Genomic DNA, 19,260 nt, shown 5'->3' with positions numbered 1-19,260 from the left:
TGGCCGCACCGATTGGCTGGAAGGGCCAGCGAGCCCCTCTGGCATTGGCCTCGCTGCCAATGTGCGGGCGGGGGAAGTGGGGCTCGTCCCCGCCTACTTCCGGGGGAGGTGGGGGAAGACGGGTGGGTGGAGGCAAGATGGCGGTGCAGGCGGTGCACCTGGAGGCCGACGCTTTCCTGGTATGCCTCAACCACGCGCTGAGCACTGAGAAGGAGGAGGTCATGGGGCTGTGCATCGGCGAGGTACAGGGGCTGGTTGGGGCTGCCTTGGGGAGAAATGGGTGGCGCGCAGGGGACACAGTTGGAGGAGGTGCTGCCCGGGGGGGCTCATGGCCCGCGCCGGTGCGGCCATGGGATAGTGGTCTGCGGGTTCTTACCTTCCAAGCGGGGCTCGGTCGCCGCGGCAGGGAGTGTTATACCGGCATGCGTGAGGACGGTTCCCTGGCTGAGTCGTGCCGCTGTGCCTGTGGCCTCCCCTCTGCTTCTGGCTAGCGTGGACTCATAGTTCTAGCTGTTATGAAAGTCAGGAAGGCTTTCTGTCTGTATGTCTGACTGTACTCTGATGCATACCTTTTCCCTAGTGTGAAGGTACAAAAGTTGGCTTTTGCCTTGAGGGTGGTTATTTCTTTAGCAGAGGAATGATTGACTTTTTTTCCTCCTGTGTCATTAGGTTGACACCAGCCGAATTGTTCATATCCATTCTGTGATCATCCTGCGCCGCTCTGATAAGAGAAAAGACCGTGTGGAAATTTCACCAGAGCAGCTTTCAGCTGCTTCTACTGAAGCAGAGATATCCTTTAGTTGAGACAGCAGCGAGATTGCTGGTGAAGTGGTTTACCTCAGACCTCTTTTTATGTGCTGTTTTAGACTTGTTTTAGTTGGCTTGAACTTGTCTGCTGTTTCCCTCCTACAACTGTTCAGTTTGGAGGGCTGTACTGGCAGTTGCCGTTCTCTGGACTCTTTGTTGGTTCCAGCATTTGCAGTGGAATTGTGTTATAACTGTTTTTAATAATTTCTTTGCATTTGGTCACAAGTAAAACTGAAGTATGTTTGGGGGAGGGTAGCAGGCAAGCAAGGAGACTTAGTCAAGATGAAATGTTGACAAATCTCTGTTTCCAAACTGGTACACTGGAAAGCCTTTTCCCTACATACACTTAAAGGTGTTGTTTTGGACAGCTGTTGTTTACTGCCACGTGCAAACAAAATCCAGCAAATTGGTTGCAGATGTTAATTTGCCTTTGCAGCAGTGGCATCCTGCCAGTGCTGGGGAAGAGGCTTCCATCAGCTTCCTGCTATATGTCTTGTCATTCCTTTAAGGGGGTCTGGAATTCTGTTGACTGATGAGAAACTCTTTTAAAACTCTGCTGGTTTTCCTTATACAAAAAACTTCTTCCATTTGCTCTATTGATTTCAAAAGTACCTTGACTCACACACAGGTTGGCTGACATGACAGGACGTCCCATGAGAGTTGTGGGCTGGTATCACTCTCATCCTCATATTACTGTCTGGCCATCGCATGTCGGTAAGAGCAGTTTTGATCTAGGTTCTGTATGAAAACTCACAGCTGGCTAATCATATTACTCAATCTACTGGATTTTCAGAGCTGCACATCCCAACTATTAAAGTTTGGTTCCTCAAATGTCCTCTGATAGGACAAAATCATCTGGGTAGGCTTCAGGAACCTCTGCAAGTATAGCCCCTTGCCTGTCTGTGTGCTCCAGGTGCTCAAACTCCACATGACTCAGTAGGCACGTATCAGCTACTACTAGTACTACTGTTCTTCCAGGCAGGAAAACTAGACCTAGGGTGTGGAAAATAGTAAAAAGAGCTGTGGGAATCATAGGCCTGCTATGATGATTTTTGACATCTGTGAGTGTAAATGCAAAAATGAAAACTTTTTTTGAAAGAAGTGAGTATCTTGTATGTGTTGGACATTATGGCTATATAGTGATCTGTGACACCAGGTTGATGCTAAGATCATTTCTTGTTTTGTCAGCGCATCTTGTATTTTTAAGATTTGCTATTTAATTATGTTTTAAATTGGATGATTTTTTTTAACTTAGTCACCTGGAGTACGTACCTTAAAATAAAGCTTGTGACATTTGTTACCAAATTCTGGGTCAGCCTTCAGAAGGTGGCAGATTTTTTTCCATTCCTTCAGGTGACCAGTGCACTTCTCATTCTCTTATTTCTTTGCCTGCAGATGTCCGCACACAAGCTATGTATCAGATGATGGACCAAGGTTTTGTAGGACTTATCTTTTCCTGCTTCATTGAGGACAAAAACACAAAGGTAGGCAACTTAAAAATGTCATTAAACCCTCCAAGTACTCATGAGAAACATCAACCTCAGGGCAAAGCTGAGATCCTTGGATGCAGCCTGCAAGAAGGGCAGAGCTCTGCTTGGAGCACAGTCAAAGCATGGCTAGAATGGTGACGTGTGGATCGTAATGCCAATGATAAAAGAATGTGTTATTAATTACTCTGTGCTGAGCCACAGCCCGGCTCTCCAGCCAGCAGAGCTGGGCTGGTACTAGGGTTCTGGGACTGCATCAGACAACCGCAGCATGTGTGTGTGCTGGAATGTGTGAGTGCCCTTCACAGCTGTTCAGTCCAGCAGATGCAGCTTACTGCACCTCTGTGCCTCTGGCCTCTTGAGAAGATGCTGCTGTAGTGCAAGATAAACTGACAGTGGTGTGTCTTGTCTAGGTTTTGCAGATAGATATTGTTTGAGAATTTTTTCGTGGTTGATGGGTCTGTCAGTATCTGCTTGTAAACAGTTCCAACGTACCAATCAAAGCGAAAAGTGTGTACCTTTGCAATCTGTTAAAATGCTATTTGGAAGCATGTTCTGCGTCCTAAAGGAATGTATGGTTTTAGATGATTTTTTGCTCTTGGAATCTGACTTTCTGTTCTGTCTCTTAGACAGGCAGGATTCTCTATACCTGCTTCCAGTCCATTCAGGCCCAGAAGAGCTCAGAGTGAGTACAGCAGAGTAATATTATGTCCAGTATCAGGTTATATTTCATCTTGTCTCTCCTTTCTGGGTTGGCTCAAATAAGTGGCTTCTAGGCTCATCATGAGGAGCAAATATTGTATGGAGAAGCCTGAACGAGGTGTCCTTAACTTCTACTAATGCAAGATACTTGAAGAGATTCTAAAGATTACAGCTGATTAATTTAGCCTAGATAATTTATTGGCTTAAGACTTAGTGAGGACACTGTAGTCTGGGTATGAATTTGTGCTGTAATTGATTGTGTAGAAGGAGCCCACCCTTTTGCTTTCAGCTCTAGAGATTGAGGCTTCAAGGTTGCAAGGTGTAGAGTCCCTACCAACTGCATACACGCTGTGCATCATATTGCCAGTTCTGGCCATTGAGTTGTGTTAGCATTTTATCATTAAAATTTAAGATAATTCTGTGACTATGGAAGGCATCCATCTGCATATCAACTCAAGCATGTGTTCCCAAAAGTAAACCTGCAACAATACCATGTGTTGGACAGACTGTTTCAGGTTTGTAGAATTCTTTTTGGTTTTTTTTCTCTGTTGCTTTGAAGTTAATGGTATCTGATACCCTTTTAGATATGAAAGGATTGAAATTCCTATTCATGTTGTCCCCCATGAAACCATTGGGAAAGTATGTCTGGAATCAGCTGTAGAGCTGCCCAAGATCCTTTGCCAAGAAGAGCAAGATGCCTACAGGAGAATTCACAGGTAATAACAATATGCATTGGTGGAGTTCACACTCCTGAGGGATACAGAAGAAGCGAGGAGTATAGTCAGGACCCTAAATTTTAGGAAAGAGGACTTCCAGCTCTTCAGGGGGTTAGTCAGAATGACCTCCTGGGAAACAGTCCTCAGAGACAAGGGAACAGAAGAGAGCTGTTAGATGTTTAAGGACATGTTCCATACAGTGCAAGAGCTCTCAGTTTCCAGGTGTGAGAAATTAAGGCAAGGAAGGGAAGAGACCAGCATGATTGAGTTGAGACATGCTGGTCAAACAAAAGAGCAAGAGGGAACTGCACAGGCAGTGGGTGCAGGGGCAGGTATCCTGGGAAGAGGATAGGGAGACACTGCCTGGTTGTGTAGGGATGGGGTCAGGAGGGCCAAGGCACAGCTGGAGCTGAATTTGGCAAGGGATGCAAAGAATAATAAGGGCTTCTACAGGTGTGTTAGCCAGAAAAGGGAAGTCAAAGAAAGCGTACACCCCGTAATGAGCAAGAATGGTTGGCTAGTATCAACAGATGAGAAGGTTGAGGTGCTCAACAACTTTTTTGCCTGAGTCTTCAATGGTAACCTCTCTCCTTACCACTCCCAAGTCATGGACCACAGGAGGGGGACCAAGGGGATAAAGCCCCTCCCACTGTAAGGGAAGATCAGGTTTGTGACCACCTGGGGAACCTGGATATACACAAGTCTGAGACCTGATGAGATGCATCCCAGAGTCTTGAGGAAATTGGCTGATGGAGTTGCCAAGCCACTCTCCATGATATTGGAAAAGTCATGGCAGTCAGGTGAAGTCCCTGGGGACTAGAAGAAGGGAAACATTGTGCCCATCTTTAAAAAGGGTAGAAAAGAGGACCTGGGGAACTACCATCCTGTTAGCCTCACCTCTGTGTCTGGGAAGATCATGGAACAGATCCTCTTATGTTAAGGCACATCAAGGACAGGGAAGTGATTTGAGGCAGCCAGCATGGCTTCACCAAGGGCAAGTCCTGCCTGACCAACCTAGTGGCCTTCTATGATGGAGTGACTACATCAGTGGACAAGGGAGGAGCTACAGATGTCATCTATCTGGAATTCTGTAAGGCCTTTGACACAGTCCCCCACAGCATCCTTTTCTCTGAACTGGGGAGATACAGATTTGATGGGCAGACTGTTCAGTGGATAAGGAATTGGCTGGATGGTCACATCCAGAGGGTAGTGGCTCGATGTCCAGATGGACACCGGTGATGAGTGGTGTCCCTCAAGGGTCCGTACTGGGACCAGTACTGTTTAATAGTTTCATCAATGACATAGACAGTGGGATTGTGTGTGCCCTCAGCAAGTCTGAAGATGACACCAGGTTGACAATGCCAGAGGGCAGGATGTCATCCAAGGAGACCTAGACAAGCTGGAGAGGTGGGCCTGTGAGAACCTCAGGAGTTCAACAAGGCCAAGTGCAATGTCCTGCACCTGGGTTGGGGCAACCCCAGTATCAATACAGGCTGGGGGATGAAGGGATTGAGAGCAGCCCTGCGGAGAAGGACTAGGGGGTACTGGTGGACGAAAAGCTGGACATTAGCCAACAACGTGCGCTTACAGCCCAGAATGCCAACTCTAAGCTGGGCTGCATTAAAAGAAGCATAGCCAGCAGGTCGAGGGAGGTAATTCTGCCCCTCTCCTCTGCTCTGGTGAGACCCCACCTGGAGTGCTGCGTCCAGCTCTGGAGTCCTCAACGCAAAAAGGACACGGAACTGTTGGAGCGGGTCCAGAGGAGGGCCACAAAAATCATCTGAGGCCTGGAGCCCCTCTCCTATGAGGAAAGGCTGAGAGACTTGGCTTCATTCAGCCTGGAGAAGAGAAGGCCTTATTGCAGCCTTTCAGTACTTAAAGGGGGACTACAGAAAGGATGGGGGCAACCTCTTTAGCAAGGCCTATTGCGACAGGAGAAGGGGTGATGGTTTTAAACTAGAGGAGGGTAGATTTAGACTGGATGAGGAAAACATTTTTTACAATGAGGGTGGTGAAGCACTGGCCCAGGTTGCCCAGAGAGGTGGTAGATGCCCCATCCCTAGAAACATTCAAGGCCAGGCTGGACGGGGCTCTGAGCAACCTGATCTAGTTGCAGATGTCCCTGCTTACTGCAGGGGGGTTGGACTAGATGGCCTCTAAAGGTCCCTTCCAACCCAAACCATTCTGTGATTCTGTGATTCCAACACTGTCTTTGCTAACATGCTCTACTGTTGCTCTACTTAAACTACCATAATGTTAGCAGGAGTATAGGAAATAAGAAGCATTGGCAGCTCATGTGCCTTTGTAGGAGCACTGGTTGAATACCTTCACATTAAGGAGTTCAAGTTCTCTCAGTCCTTGCACACAAGACCTAAGTGTAACTTCTTTGTTGCGATAAAAAGAACTAGAATATGTGAGAGCTAGTGGTGGCACTTTGGTAATGTGTCTGTGTGTGACAATAATTAGTGTTTACCCAGGGTAAGAGTGCTGAGAAGTCGTCTGGAAAAAATGAGATTAAATGTCAACCTTTTTTTTTTTTTCTGACTCTGGTGCTCAACACCAATGTTTCTGTTCTGAAAGCTCTTTGTTCCCTGTGAATGTACAGGTCTTCAACAAGTGAAGAGGTTTAGATGTACCTGCAGTGTCAGTGACTTGTACATAGCTGGTTCTATAGGCTGGGTTTGCCTAATATGCAATTCACTGGTGTCTTGTCACTAACATGCATTCTGTTCATTCTCTCAGCCTCACCCATCTAGACTCCGTAACCAAGATTCATAATGGCTCAGGTAAGGATTCCTTTTCTGCATATGAGAGTCCAGGATGCTGTTCCCAGGGTCAAAACAGTAGGGTCTTGAGCAAGGCTTGGTTCGGCTCTAACTTCGGGGGATGGTAGACCACGGTTGTGTAATGGTCCTTCCTTTGCCATGAAAGGTACTTGTAAATAACTGTAAAAGTACAAACTTTTGTCTTTGCCATATAGTTAATTTCCAGTCACAAACACTGTGTAACCCAGAGAATTCCCTGGGACTGTTATCTTGTTACATGAAGTCTAGTGGAGGAACAGAATTGTAACTAAACACTTCAAAGGAAAACATCACGGGCTGTAAAATAACCTAACCCTGGGGTTTATGAATGCTGCTGTATCCTTTGACCTTTGTACAATTGGTTAAAATTACAACAGATTTGGATTTCTTTGGTTTCTGGACCCCAGTGGGGTGCATCCACAAATGCTGAGGCAGCTGGTGGGTGCTGTTGCTAAGCCACTCTCTATCATCTCTGAAAGGTCATGGAGGAGAGGTGCTTAAGGACTAGAGGGTAGTCTATGTCACTCCAGTCTTCAGAAAGGGCAAGAAGGGGGACCTGGGAAACTACAGACCAGTCAGCCTCACATCCATCCCTGGAAAGGTGGTGGAGCAGTTCATTCTGGAGGTCATCTCCAGGCATGTAGAGGAAAAGAAGGTTATCAGTAGTCAACATGGATTCACCAAGGGGAGATCATGCTTGACCAACCTGATAGCCTTCTGTCATGGTGTGACTGGCTGGGCTGATGAAGGGAGAGAAGGGGATGTTGTTTCGTTTGACTTCAGCAAGGCTTTTGACACTGTCTACCGTAACATCCAGAGATGTAAGCTTAGGAATTGTGGGTTAGATGAGCGGGCAGTGTGGTGGATTGAGAACTGGCTCAACCATAGAACTCAGAGAGTTGTGATCAACGGCACAGAGTCTGGTTGGAGGCCTGTCACTAGGGGTGCTCCCCAGGGGTCTGGGCTGGGTCCAGTCCTGTTCAACATAGTCATCAATGACCTGGGTGAGGGCACAGAGTGTAACCTCAGCAAGTTTGCTGACGATACAAAGCTGGGAGGAGTGGCTGATACACCAGAAGCTGTGCTGCCGTCCAACGAGACCTGGACAGGCTGGAGAGCTGGGCCCAGGGGAACCTCATGAAATTCAACAAAAGCAAGTGCAAGGTCCCGCACCTGGGGAGGAACAACCCCCCGCACCAGGACAGGCTGGGGGTGACCTGCTGGAAAGCAGCTCGGCTGAGAAGGACCTGGGAGTGCTGGTGGGCAGAAAGGTGACCCTGAGCCAGCACTGTGCCCTTGTGGTTAAGAAGGCCAACAGTATCCTGGGTTGCATTAAAAGGAGCGTTGCCAGCATATTGAGCGAGGTTATCCTCCCCCTCTACTCTGCCCTGGTGAGACCACATCTGGAGTGCTGTGTCCAGTTCTGAGCCCCCCAGTTTAAGGAGGATGGGGAACTGCTTGAGCAAGTCCAGCAGAGAGCTACCAAGATGAGCAGGGGGGCTGGAGCACCTCTCTTATGAGGAAAGGCTGAGAGACCTGGGTTTGTTTAGCCTGGAGAAGACTATGGGGGGAATCTCATCAATACTCATAACTAAAGGGAGGGTGTCAAGAGCATGGGACCACACTCCTTTCAGTGGTGCCCAATGAGAGGACAAGGGGCAGTGGGCCCAAGTTGGAACAGATGAAGTTCCACTTAAATACGAGAAAAAAACTTCTTTCCTGTGCGGGTGCCAGAGCAGGGGCACAGGCTGCCCGGAGAGGGTATGGAGTCCCTTCCCTGGAGACATTCAAAACCCACCTGGACGCGTTCCTGTGCCCCTGCTCTGGGTGTGCCTGCTCAAGCAGCGGGGGTTGGACAAGATGACCTCCAGAGGTCCTTTCCAACCCCTACCATTCCGTGATTCTTTGAGGTTTTTTGGGTTGGTTTGGGGTTTGGTGTTTTGGCATTGGTGTTTTTGTTTGGGGGTGTGTGTGTTTCTTTCTGTTAGAACAGCAAGGGGATTTTGGCTTTGGTGAGTCTTCAAGTAGTGTCTGGCTTTCTATACATATGCTTGCATCTACTAGCACTTCCTGTATGTTACATGCATATGACATTTTTGCTTCTGCCAGTGAGATAGGATGAATCCTAATCACACTTCTGTTCTAAGATAAATACCCCATTGCCCATTCTCGTGTTTCAATAAATGAGGCATTCTTTGCTTCTGACTTTAGAAATTAATTAGCATCAATGATGATTTTATATGCAGATTTCTAGATTTCTGTTGCAGGTCTGTCATCCCTCCCCATTGTGTCTAACAGTCAGATGGAAATAGCTTGTTTCCCTGTTTAGCAAGCTGCTGGTTCTGACTTTTCCTGTGGGGATGTCTGGTTGCTTTGACCAGGATGTTGGAGGGTTTCCTTGGCTGTCTCTAACACTCTTGGCTTTGGGGTTGTAGCACACTGAGCCTTTTGTGTGTTTGCACTGGCATGATATGTTTTTGTTCTTTCCAGTGTTCACAAAGAACCTCTGCAGCCAGATGTCTGCCATCAGTGGGCCACTCCTTCAGTGGCTGGAGGACAGACTAGAGCAGAACAAACAGCGGGTGCAGGACCTGCAGCAGGAGAAAGAGCAGCTCCTGGAACAACTAGCTGCTTTAGAGTGAACGAGGAAATGCAGACCCTACAGAAAAGAGACATGAAAAAAACTCTACAAGACCTACTCCTGGCTGAAGGGTGGCCTTACTTTGCCTTACAGTGAAGATACTAGCTGTGCCTCTTCTCTTGCCCCATGCAGCAAAGAGCACTTCTACAGGGTAAGGGCTTTATCTGCCCCAGCTTGATGGAAAGCAGTGGTATCTCTCAAGGTGCTGCATGATGCAGTGCAATTCTAGCTCAGTGGTGGGGTTGGGCAGCACCTAAAGAGACTTCAGTTCTGGAGGGCACGTACCTAGGGAACATGTTGTTTTGCCCACCCCTATATTTTGACAGAAGTCTTATTGCTTTACATGTATTCCAGGAGCCTAGAACAGGAGTGTTAGAGGGGAAAAGTGCATCGCTTCAGTCATATCTGATGCTGCCAACTTCTTTAGTAGCTTCAGTTGACCATGATCTTATATCTAGTAATGTTCTGGATTACTGATTATCCACCCAGGCAGGTAAGAGGTGGGAGGGAAACTTGGGAAGAGACCTGGAAGAACTTCGGGATAGAATCTGTGTTCAGCATACTTCAAACCAAATAAAGAATTCCAAAGCCAGAGCTGTTTGGAGTAGAAATAAAATTGATGCTACAATGTGCCAGTGCCTGCATTTTTTGGACATGGTCTGTATTCTCTTACTTCATCTAATGCTATTGCCTGCTCAGCACTGAGGTTCTCTACAAAATGGATTGTTTCTGCTGGCTCAGTGGGAGGACTGGTTCCTCCCCAGTGGGAAGAAGGTTAAGATGCTAAGAAGAGAACTGATAGATATGGAAGCCTGTCATTCTTACATGGTGAAATTAATTGCAGAAATTTCATTAGATTGAAACATAATACCTACAAAATACCTGTTGTTGAACTAATTCTTTAGATGTTTTTGCTGTTGCATTTGAGTATTCCCCATCGTGCACACTATCATCTGCCTTCTGTTATGCGAAGTCTCTGTCATGTAAGCGACGGAACCTACAGCACAATTAAGACTTCTCTTTCAGCTCCTTTGTTCTAATCTAAAGCAGTAGATGAAAATGAGCTGCCTGCTTTACTGCAGTGGAAGTTGTGACATTCTGGACTACTAGCTTGACTGTTGCTTTCACAGACTCACGGAATGGTAGGGGTTGGAAGGGACGCCTCGAGATCATCTTGTCCAACCCCCGCTGCTTGAGCAGGCACACCCAGAGCAGGGGGCACAGGGCCGCGTCCAGGTGGGTTTTGAATGTCTCCAGGGAAGGGACTCCATACCCTCTCCGGGCAGCCTGTGCCGCTGCTCTGGCACCCGCACAGGAAAGAAGTTTTTTTCTCATATTTAAGTGGAACTTCCTCTGTTCCAACTTGGGCCCACTGCCCCTTGTCCTCTCATTGGGCACCACTGAAAGGAGTGTGGTCCCATGCTCTTGACACCCTCCCTTTAGTTATGAGTATTGATGAGATTCCCCCCATAGTCTTCTCCAGGCTAAACAAACTCAGGTCTCTCAGCCTTTCCTCATAAGAGAGGTGCTCCAGCCCCCCTGCTCATCTTGGTAGCTCTCTGCTGGACTTGCTCAAGCAGTTCCCCATCCTCCTTAAACTGGGGGGCTCAGAACTGGACACAGCACTCCAGATGTGGTCTCACCAGGGCAGAGTAGAGGGGGAGGATAACCTCGCTCAATATGCTGGCAACGCTCCTTTTAATGCAACCCAGGATACTGTTGGCCTTCTTAACCACAAGGGCACAGTGCTGGCTCAGGGTCACCTTTCTGCCCACCAGCACTCCCAGGTCCTTCTCAGCCGAGCTGCTTTCCAGCAGGTCACCCCCAGCCTGTCCTGGTGCGGGGGGTTGTTCCTCCCCAGGTGCGGGACCTTGCACTTGCTTTTGTTGAATTTCATGAGGTTCCCCTGGGCCCAGCCCTCCAGCCTGTCCAGGTCTCGTTGGACGGCAGCACAGCCTTCTGGTGTATCAGCCACTCCTCCCAGCTTTGTATCGTCAGCAAACTTGCTGAGGTTACACTCTGTGCCCTCGCCCAGGTCATTGATGACTATGTTGAACAGGACTGGACCCAGCCCAGACCCCTGGGGAGCACCGCTAGTGACAGGCCTCCAACCAGACTCTGTGCCGTTGATCACAACTCTCTGAGTTCTATGGTTGAGCCAGTTCTCAATCCAGCTCACTTGGGAGAATGTCAGTAACATAAGTGAGAAAAAAAGTCCTTGCTTTCCAGTGAATAGACAATATTGATTAGCAACTATAAATTGCTGTCAGACCTGGAGGCTTCTTAGCCAGCTTTTATTTTTGTCAGACTTCAATCTTTCTGCATTGATATTAGCAAAACCCCAAACAGTAGAACTTATCTGAAGTAAAATGCATATTTTTTTTTCCCTTAAAAGTGCTGTGAATAGTATTTTTCTCTAATTAGTTTTTGAATGGTCAGTGTCTTTGTTCTGGTTTTTTCTGTTATTGTTTTGCAGGTCAAGTGCTCCTTACCTTGCTCTTTGCTGGGGTTGGAGGGCTCACTGCCCTCAGGCTTGATGAGAGCTCCTTGGAGATCACTCAGGAGCCCTGGGCCTCATGGCCCTGCGGTGCAATCTCCCAGGGCATCCTGCTAAACACACCCCAGATAAAGCTAAAGGAAGCTCTCCTGCAATCCAGGCCTGCAATTCTGTTTCTTGTTTTGCTTCTCTCAAGATCCCAACCACGATTTCTGTATTGCTACACCTCTATAAGGAGGCTGGGGGCTATTCCCACTTGAAGTTACAAGACAGCCCACAGCAGAAAGAAGCTAGTTTGGTTTTGAGCATAATCACCCCTATCCACTCCCCAAGCAGCAAATTTTAGCTTTTCAGGCTCCTAGTACTTTGATGGCCTCCTGGTGCCATGCTGCCATATGTGATCTGAACTCCAGGACAAAGCTGAAATCCTGTTTGCCCTTGGATGCAGCCTGCAAGAAGGGCAGAGCTCTGCTTGGAGCACAGTCAAAGCATGGCTAGAATGGTGACGTGTGGATCGTAATGCCAATGATAAAAGAATGTGTTATTAATTACTCTGTGCTGAGCCACAGCCCGGCTCTCCAGCCAGCAGAGCTGGGCTGGTACTAGGGTTCTGGGACTGCATCAGACAGCCGCAGCATGTGTGTGTGTGCTGGAATGTGTGAGTGCCCTTCACAGCTGTTCAGTCCAGCAGATGCATCTTATTGCACCTCTGTGCCTCTGGCCTCTGTGCTGAGCTGACTGACCAGTGCAGGGAGTCCTTGGCCTCCTGCCTCATAGGGCACCCTAACCCCACCACCGCTCAATAAATGTTACCTGGCTGGAGACTGCCTGTGCTCTGTTTGGCTGCCAATTTCATCTGTCGCTCTTCAGCAGTGATCAGGCGGTGCATCACTATCTCTTTTCTGCAGAGCAGGACGAGCCATAACTTGACACCCTGAAAAACAAGGGAGGAGGAGCCACAACCTATCTGGCGACCAGATGGGAGCAGAGCTTTCTTTCAGAGGAAGAAAAAGTGGCAAAGTCCTCCTCCATGAGCTTGGCCAAACAGAAACTGTCCAACAAAAGCCCAGTAGGGAAGCTCTAATTTAAAAAATACACCTGTCTCATTTACATCCCTGAGGAAGAGGGTTGAACTTAAAACCAGAATACCCTTCCCCTACCACCAAAATCTGAACACAAGAGGCTGCAAAAGGTTTTTACAGTTGGAATTGACTCAAAGAGGAGAGCAACTCTGTGGTAAGAAGTTTTTGAGAATTTAAAATAAAATTCAATCCAAAATTTCAGTTCAAAGGACAGAGACCAGCAAGACAAATAGAGCAAACCATTCTTAAGAAAAAGCATGAGGTGAGGTAGCATCAAGTTCTTGGCAGGGACTTGTAGTCTAGTCCATGGCTCACTTCTTCCAGCCACAACCCTCATGAGCACCAGTCTGCTGCATGGCAGAAGGCAACAGTTCAGGTGCAAACAGGGCTTTTCAGAAAGGGCTGTCCTGGCCTTCATGGAGGCACTACGACCTGGCAGAGCCTGTTGAGGCACTGAGTCCAGAACCACACACCCGCTAAAAGTGAGGCACTGCTGGAGCAGTCAATTCCAGGTGTACTGGGCACTACTCCATGTAACAGCAAATTGTGGCCTGAGCGCTGCTGCCAAAAGGATGAAGAAACATGCCATGGCGATATCAGTTGTTACATACCTCTTGACTTCCTTTGACTCCGGGTCATATTGGAGTTCTAGCGTGTCCAGTATGGCAGCACTCAGTGGTGGCGTGGCTTTGTTTAGGACATCATAGTCCCGTGTTAGTCTCCACTCTTTGTTAGATTTTTGCACTGGCCGTATGGGACTGTTAAAGGATAAATGAGTCTTACTGGTCACTCCTTTACTCTCCAATTGCCAAACCAGTTTATGGATGGGAACCAGGATTGGTGCAATATTTATTGTTGCTGGTGCACTGTCATAGTAGCAACTGGTACCTGCTCTTCAACCTGCAGCAATGCCACCACAGATGGATCCTCTGCGAGACCACACAAGCTAGACAGCTGCTTAATCTTCTCCACACTCAAGGCAGCTATGCTAAAAGCCCAGCAGTACTCCTTCGAGTCCTTGAAGTACCCTCTCCCGAGATAGTCTATGCCAAGGATTCATTGAGCTTCTGGACCAGTCACAATAGGATGCTTTTGTCACTCAGTCCCAGTTAGGCTTACCTCAGCCTCTAACACAGGCAGCTGTTGGGATCCCCGTGTCACTCCAGAACTACAGACAGATTCTGCCTCTTTGTAATCAGATGGTATTAGAGTACAGTGGGCACTGGTGTCCACTAGAGCTTTATACTGCTATGGGGCTGATGTGCCAAGGCCATCGAATCCACAGAGTCCAGTAAACCTGATTGTCCCTTCCCCACCTGGCCAAAGACAGGGCCTTTCTATCTCTGGTCAGAGTACTCGCTACTTGATTTTTGAAACTGCAAACCAAAAGTCCCTTCGTCAGGGTCAAAAGTAAGATCAGTGCTTCTACTCTGCCCAGCAGGCACCAGAGCAGTAATTTTCCTGGATGGATGCCTTTTGGCTGTTATTTCTTCTTGCAGTTCCTGTACCCAAGCTTCTAGTCTCCAGGTAGGCTCACCATCCCACTTCTTCATGTCCTTCCCCTGGTTATGCAGGGGTGGCACGTGGTGTGTACCACCAGTATCCGCTCCCTTGAACAGAAAAAGGTTGACTCTTAATAGCTGAGATGGTATGGGTGAGGAAGACCTATCCTTTAATTTCTGGGACAATAGTTGGGACAGCTTCTCCACAGCTGAGACACAGGTCTGTAGGAGGAAACAAGATTCTCTTTGAATTCTTGGGGTTGTCTGGCTAACCCTTCCACAGTTGGTGCCTCTGTGTCTGTCCAGCTCATTATCACCAGTGTGTTGGTATATAACGTTGGTGTGCTTTGTACAAACTTTTGCCACATCTGATTTAACTTTTGCCAGTGTGCACTGGATTTGATCCAGGCCTTTGGATACCTGGTGGTCTTCCAAGTTGCTACAGGTCACCTCCACCATGGCTAATTCCCTCAGATACTGGATACCTCCCTCAATGGTGGTCCACTTGCTTTGGAAATTTGCAAGATCTTCCTTGAAGAGATACCTGTCCCTCACACTCGACAGGAATTGCCTCCAAAGACTGAGGACTCCTGCCCCTTTGCCAATCCGTTTGCCAATGGCTTTATCCTTAGCAAGGGATCCCAGCTGCCAGGCTTCCTTACCCTCTAATTCCTGACTGTTGGCCCCAATATCCAGCACTGGAGTAACTAGCTGATAATTTGATCACCTGTTTGACGGCCAAATATTTTTGCATGTAGCACAGCTCACTTAGGGACAGGGATTGGTGGTTTCTGTCTCTTTATTTCAGTCCTTTCCCCCTCCTGTTCTTGTGAATGCTCTACTGCAGAACAGGCAGCCTTTTCTGAGTCTTTCTTCTGCTTCCTCTTAGGAGAAACTTCTTCACCCCTTACTAAATGAGTTGACTTCTGCCTCTGTTATTTTGTCATTACAGAGGCAACTGATACAGTTGAAGGCTGGGTCTCTGATTTAGCCACAGTGTCTGTTAGTATGTCTCCAGATCAAGAGACTCTCTCTTGAGGGTGCGGAATAGTACTGAGAAGTGTTCAGTAGGTGCAGGCCAGGCCCCAGCACAGTGCGATAAGTTCCGCCTCTCTGGAATAGCCAGGACATCTTTTTTTCAAACATTGTCTCACTTCATCAGGATCCCGCACTTGTTCAGGAGTGAAGTCCCAAACCATCAGTGATGACAAGCTTTCTACATACCTGCCCATATTGTCCCATGTGCCTTGACACCTATAACCACACTGCTGCAGGGCCTGAGTGGTAGGCAGAAACCTACAGCAGAAACATGCAAGTAAAACAAATTAAGCAAAACCTGCTGCACAAAGTGAATTTGCAGAATCTGCATGCGCATTCTGAAGAGACACCATCCCACTCCAAATGCCTCCTCCACTAACTGGAAATGCACAAACCTGCTCTACAGCCTGAATATGCAAAAAACTTGCTGCACTAAGTCGATATGCTCAAACCAGCTGCGCAGACATGCTCATGACAGATGCACTCAACTCCTTAACCCAGCTAGTGGTAGTTTGGTACAGGCTCCAAAGGAGGTAAAGGCCTAAGCCATAACCGGGCCAAGAACTTCTCTAGTTCTGTTCTGTTCTCTAAAACCCGCAGAGGAGCAGAGAGACACGGTGAGCATCAATGCATATGAACTTGGAGCACCAATCATGTGATTAACACATGAATATTGGGTGGCTTTTCCAAGACTCATTTATCAAGGAACAAAATAAGTGTGGGTACAAGTCGTCTCATGCCTACCTTTTCCATCTCATGTAATTTGGCTAAAAGCCAACCACTTTCAAAGAATTGAGCCTTCTTTGAGCTCTCTCTGCTGAGAAGCCTAGCTGCATGATGGTGATCTCCCCTTGAGCTGGGACACCTCTCAAGGGTGCTTCTTGAGGCAGAGTGTCCTTTACTGATGGCAGATCTTTGGTAAGTGATTAATATTGTGCACAACCTTGTGTCTTGGTAACTTTGATTTTTGTCTTGGTAGTTTTGAACCATTGTTATACCCTTTGTGCAGTACAGTAATAGAGCGAACCTTGCCACTGAATTTTGTAAGTCACACTTTTACAGCATCGTATTTCCATAAAACCACTTTTGCTGATACCTATGACAGTGTTTCTATAAACGATCTAAATTGCCTATTTGTGACAGCACCTCAGTGGCCCTGATGCTCACTGCACAGCTGAAAATCTCATGTCATTCCATGCCATGTCCTGTGTCTCTCCTGCTCTGGCCTTGCTGTGGTTTGGATCCCTTTGTAGCTGACATGCCTCCATGTCCTTTGACTTCTTTTTGAAATGTGGCACTGAAGTGGAAGCAGTGGTTGCCTGAAGCAGCACTGTGAAGGAAATATTGCCCAGCTCCAAAGGAGATGGAGCAGGAGAAGATTTGAGCACAGGAAGATGCCCAAAACTAAATGCCCAACTTGAAAGAGCTGAAGTATAACCTAGTAGAACTGTTGGCTCTTCTGCTTTTGCCATTGCTGTTATCTGGCAACAGAAAAGCCTCTGATGGGCAGAGCTGTGTCCTGTGCGGCAGCCAGGGGTAAGTGAACAGCACTGCCGTGTTGGGGTTTTTTTTTTTGTCTCACCAGATGCTGCAAGTGCACATGCTGACCCTAGAGAAGTGCCTGAAGCAGGGGCACTGCAGATTCACAGGAGGCTGGGGATAACGTGTCACCATATAAGCTCTGTGTTGCTCAGATTTTGCAGTGGGGACTCACCACCAGTGAAGGGACTCACCTCAGCTGGAGCTTTTTGTTTGCCGAAAGACTAACTCACCTCACTGAAGCGGGAGACAGGCCAGGGAACAGATGCATCAATGTCTTTCTGTGGAGACCTAAAACTTGTACAGAGGTGTTTCACTTGGCCTTTTGAACTCAAGAGTCATACTGTGCTTGTTTTACTTGGGCTGAATGCAGTCCTGCCTGGCCATCCCAGGGCTGCGTCTGATGCTGGGTGCTTTTGCTGGACCTGATCCTGTTATCCTGAAAAGTAGCTTGAAAAATGAACCCACTTCACACGATCTTTCATAAAAGGCAGATGAGGTTTCCTTGTCTCCTTGTCTTATTTCATACAATTCAGATAAATTTTGGGGCTTTTCTACTCCCTCTTGGATTCCATATAGAATTAATTTCTGGTATTCTTTCACCCTCATTATTCCTTCCCCCCTATTAGGGTTCCAGCCTGGATCTTTGTTCAGGAGAAATATGCCAATGTTAGGTATTCCTCCATGCTGTGGGGTCAGTCCTTCCTTAGCTTTTTCTAGGACAGCCCTTCTTTCCTCATGGGTAAACAGGTATTCCAAAAAGGCTTGTATGTCTCCCCAGTTAGGATTATGAGTCGTCATCATCATGGTTTTAACAGTGCTGTACATCCCCTCTGGATTACTTCAGTACAACCTGATTGCCTGTTTCCAATTTAATAAATCAGACGTAGTAAATGGTATATGTACATACACTGGTACTCCTTTGGGTCCCACAGCCTGCCTAAGAGGAGCCTGGATCAGGGGTCTCTGTCCCCTAGTCCTACCGGCTATAGGAGTAGTAATCTCATCTCCCTCCTCACTGAAGGAGCTTGATCCTAATTGTTTCGGGGGGGGGGCACCAATAGCTGAGCATCTTCCTCTGTATCCTCTGGCTTGCTCATTTTCTTACAGTTAGTACAGCACAAACTATCTTTTTCCTTGTATCCCTTTTTCTCAGTTAAAGAATATATTCCATTCTGGTATTTCAAATCCTCCAAATCACATTTCTATCTATTATCACAGTCACCTCTTAACATAAAGAACAAATCAACATATAGCATTTCGTCCCGTTTCTCATTTTTCTAACAAAATAACATTACCTGCAGTATAGTATTATATTACAAAGACCCATTTTCAGGCCATTTCTCACCCTTTTCTAATTGGTATTGTGGCCAGCATTGATTGCAATATCATTTTAGTTTATCCTTAGTCATGGGATCCCCTCCAAATTTACTCCAATTCTTTAGGATGCATCCTAAGGGAGAACAAGGAGGAATGTCCCTGGAAGATGTGGAACCCATTTCGGTACCGAAAAAAACAAACCAAAGTTTCATACACAACAAATTCCAAAATTTCTCATGCAAAATGAGGGATTTTCTCCCTGCATTATGAACTCCCCATGCAAAACAAGGGAATTTTTTTTCCCTACATTAGGAATTCCAAATACAAATACAACATGTAGAAACAAAATAAGGCTGCTGCTGCTCTTTCCTGATGCATCTTATGCAGAGCAAATACAAAACCAACTCCAGCTGCTTCCTTAAAATCTCGCTATTCCCCCCCTTTTTCCCTTAAAATACCTCTTTTGAATAGCATTGCACCACTGTGTTGCTCACTGCCCGACAGCAGGAGAGAGGAGCCAGGGGAGTCCCCGATCACCAGGTCGGTGTGCGCTGGAGTCCAGCCGGTCCTCATTGGGTACGGAGAGACGATCTGGGTGAGGCTGGCAGCACGGTCCCTTTGTGGTCACCAAAACCGCTATCCTGAAAAAGGGGTTCGTTTGCCTGGTGTGTGAAACCCCAAACTACGCACAGACCGGAGGTATTTTAGTTAATTCATTTTTGCTCAAAGATTGGTGCTAGGTGGTAACCCACAAAGCTAGCGCACTGCACCGAGACACTACACGGCATTTATACAGTTAAATGTGTCAGTCACAGCGAATATTCACACACCTCAGCTAATAATTGGTTAATTTCTTTCTTGCTTTAACTTAAAGGTACAGCTCCCTTTTAATTTACCATGCATGCTCAGAGAGTGAGGGGCTTATCTGAAGGGTGGGGGGGTGTTCCTGGCCTATGGTTGTGATTTTTAGTATTATAACAAGGAGAGTACACCTGAAGGGCATGTTGTTTTAGTTCTTACCAACATCCCAATTAGTTGTTCTCCTTGACTATACACTTTATCACCCTGTTCTCAGCATCTGCTGAGGCAGGATGTTTGCTTTGATCAGTCTCTCAGCTCTCCTCA

General features: G+C 47.1%; 1 protein-coding gene across 5 annotated transcripts; it reads left to right on the top strand.

The window, feature by feature from the left end:
- The first annotated feature begins 101 nt into the window (after positions 1-101).
- BRCC3 (BRCA1/BRCA2-containing complex subunit 3) lies at positions 102-18,834 on the top strand. 5 transcript variants are annotated; one of them, XR_010374812.1, is made up of 9 exons: positions 102-242; positions 670-790; positions 1,435-1,521; positions 2,203-2,291; positions 2,924-2,979; positions 3,581-3,712; positions 6,455-6,498; positions 9,007-9,308; positions 9,512-9,790. XR_010374812.1 is itself a non-coding variant. In XM_064463088.1 (9 exons), the coding sequence occupies exons 1-9, from the start codon at positions 138-140 to the stop codon at positions 18,778-18,780; spliced, it is 861 nt and encodes a 286-aa protein (XP_064319158.1). In that variant the 5' UTR covers positions 102-137; the 3' UTR covers positions 18,781-18,820. The 5 variants fall into 5 exon arrangements, 4 of the variants coding, with proteins under 4 accessions (XP_064319158.1, XP_064319161.1, XP_064319160.1 ...); XM_064463088.1 differs by lacking the exons at positions 9,007-9,308; positions 9,512-9,790 and adding exons at positions 14,178-14,263; positions 18,640-18,820; XM_064463091.1 differs by lacking the exons at positions 9,007-9,308; positions 9,512-9,790 and adding exons at positions 14,178-14,263; positions 15,191-17,622.
- The last annotated feature ends 426 nt before the right edge of the window (positions 18,835-19,260 follow it).

Source organism: Phalacrocorax carbo, chromosome 11 (assembly GCF_963921805.1).
Source record: "Phalacrocorax carbo chromosome 11, bPhaCar2.1, whole genome shotgun sequence".
Lineage (NCBI taxonomy): Eukaryota > Metazoa > Chordata > Aves > Suliformes > Phalacrocoracidae > Phalacrocorax > Phalacrocorax carbo.
This window is presented reverse-complemented; position numbering and strand designations above follow the sequence as displayed.

Excerpts from the sequence above, each read along its gene's own strand:
- BRCC3 (XM_064463088.1), top strand. The coding sequence starts at position 138 with ATGGCGGTGCAGGCGGTGCACCTGGAGGCCGACGCTTTCCTGGTATGC. Across the intron at positions 6,499-14,177 it reads CAAGATTCATAATGGCTCAG|GCACCAGAGCAGTAATTTTC; the intron begins GTAAGGATTCCT and ends TCTGCCCAGCAG. Across the intron at positions 14,264-18,639 it reads CCCAAGCTTCTAGTCTCCAG|CAGGAGAGAGGAGCCAGGGG; the intron begins GTAGGCTCACCA and ends ACTGCCCGACAG.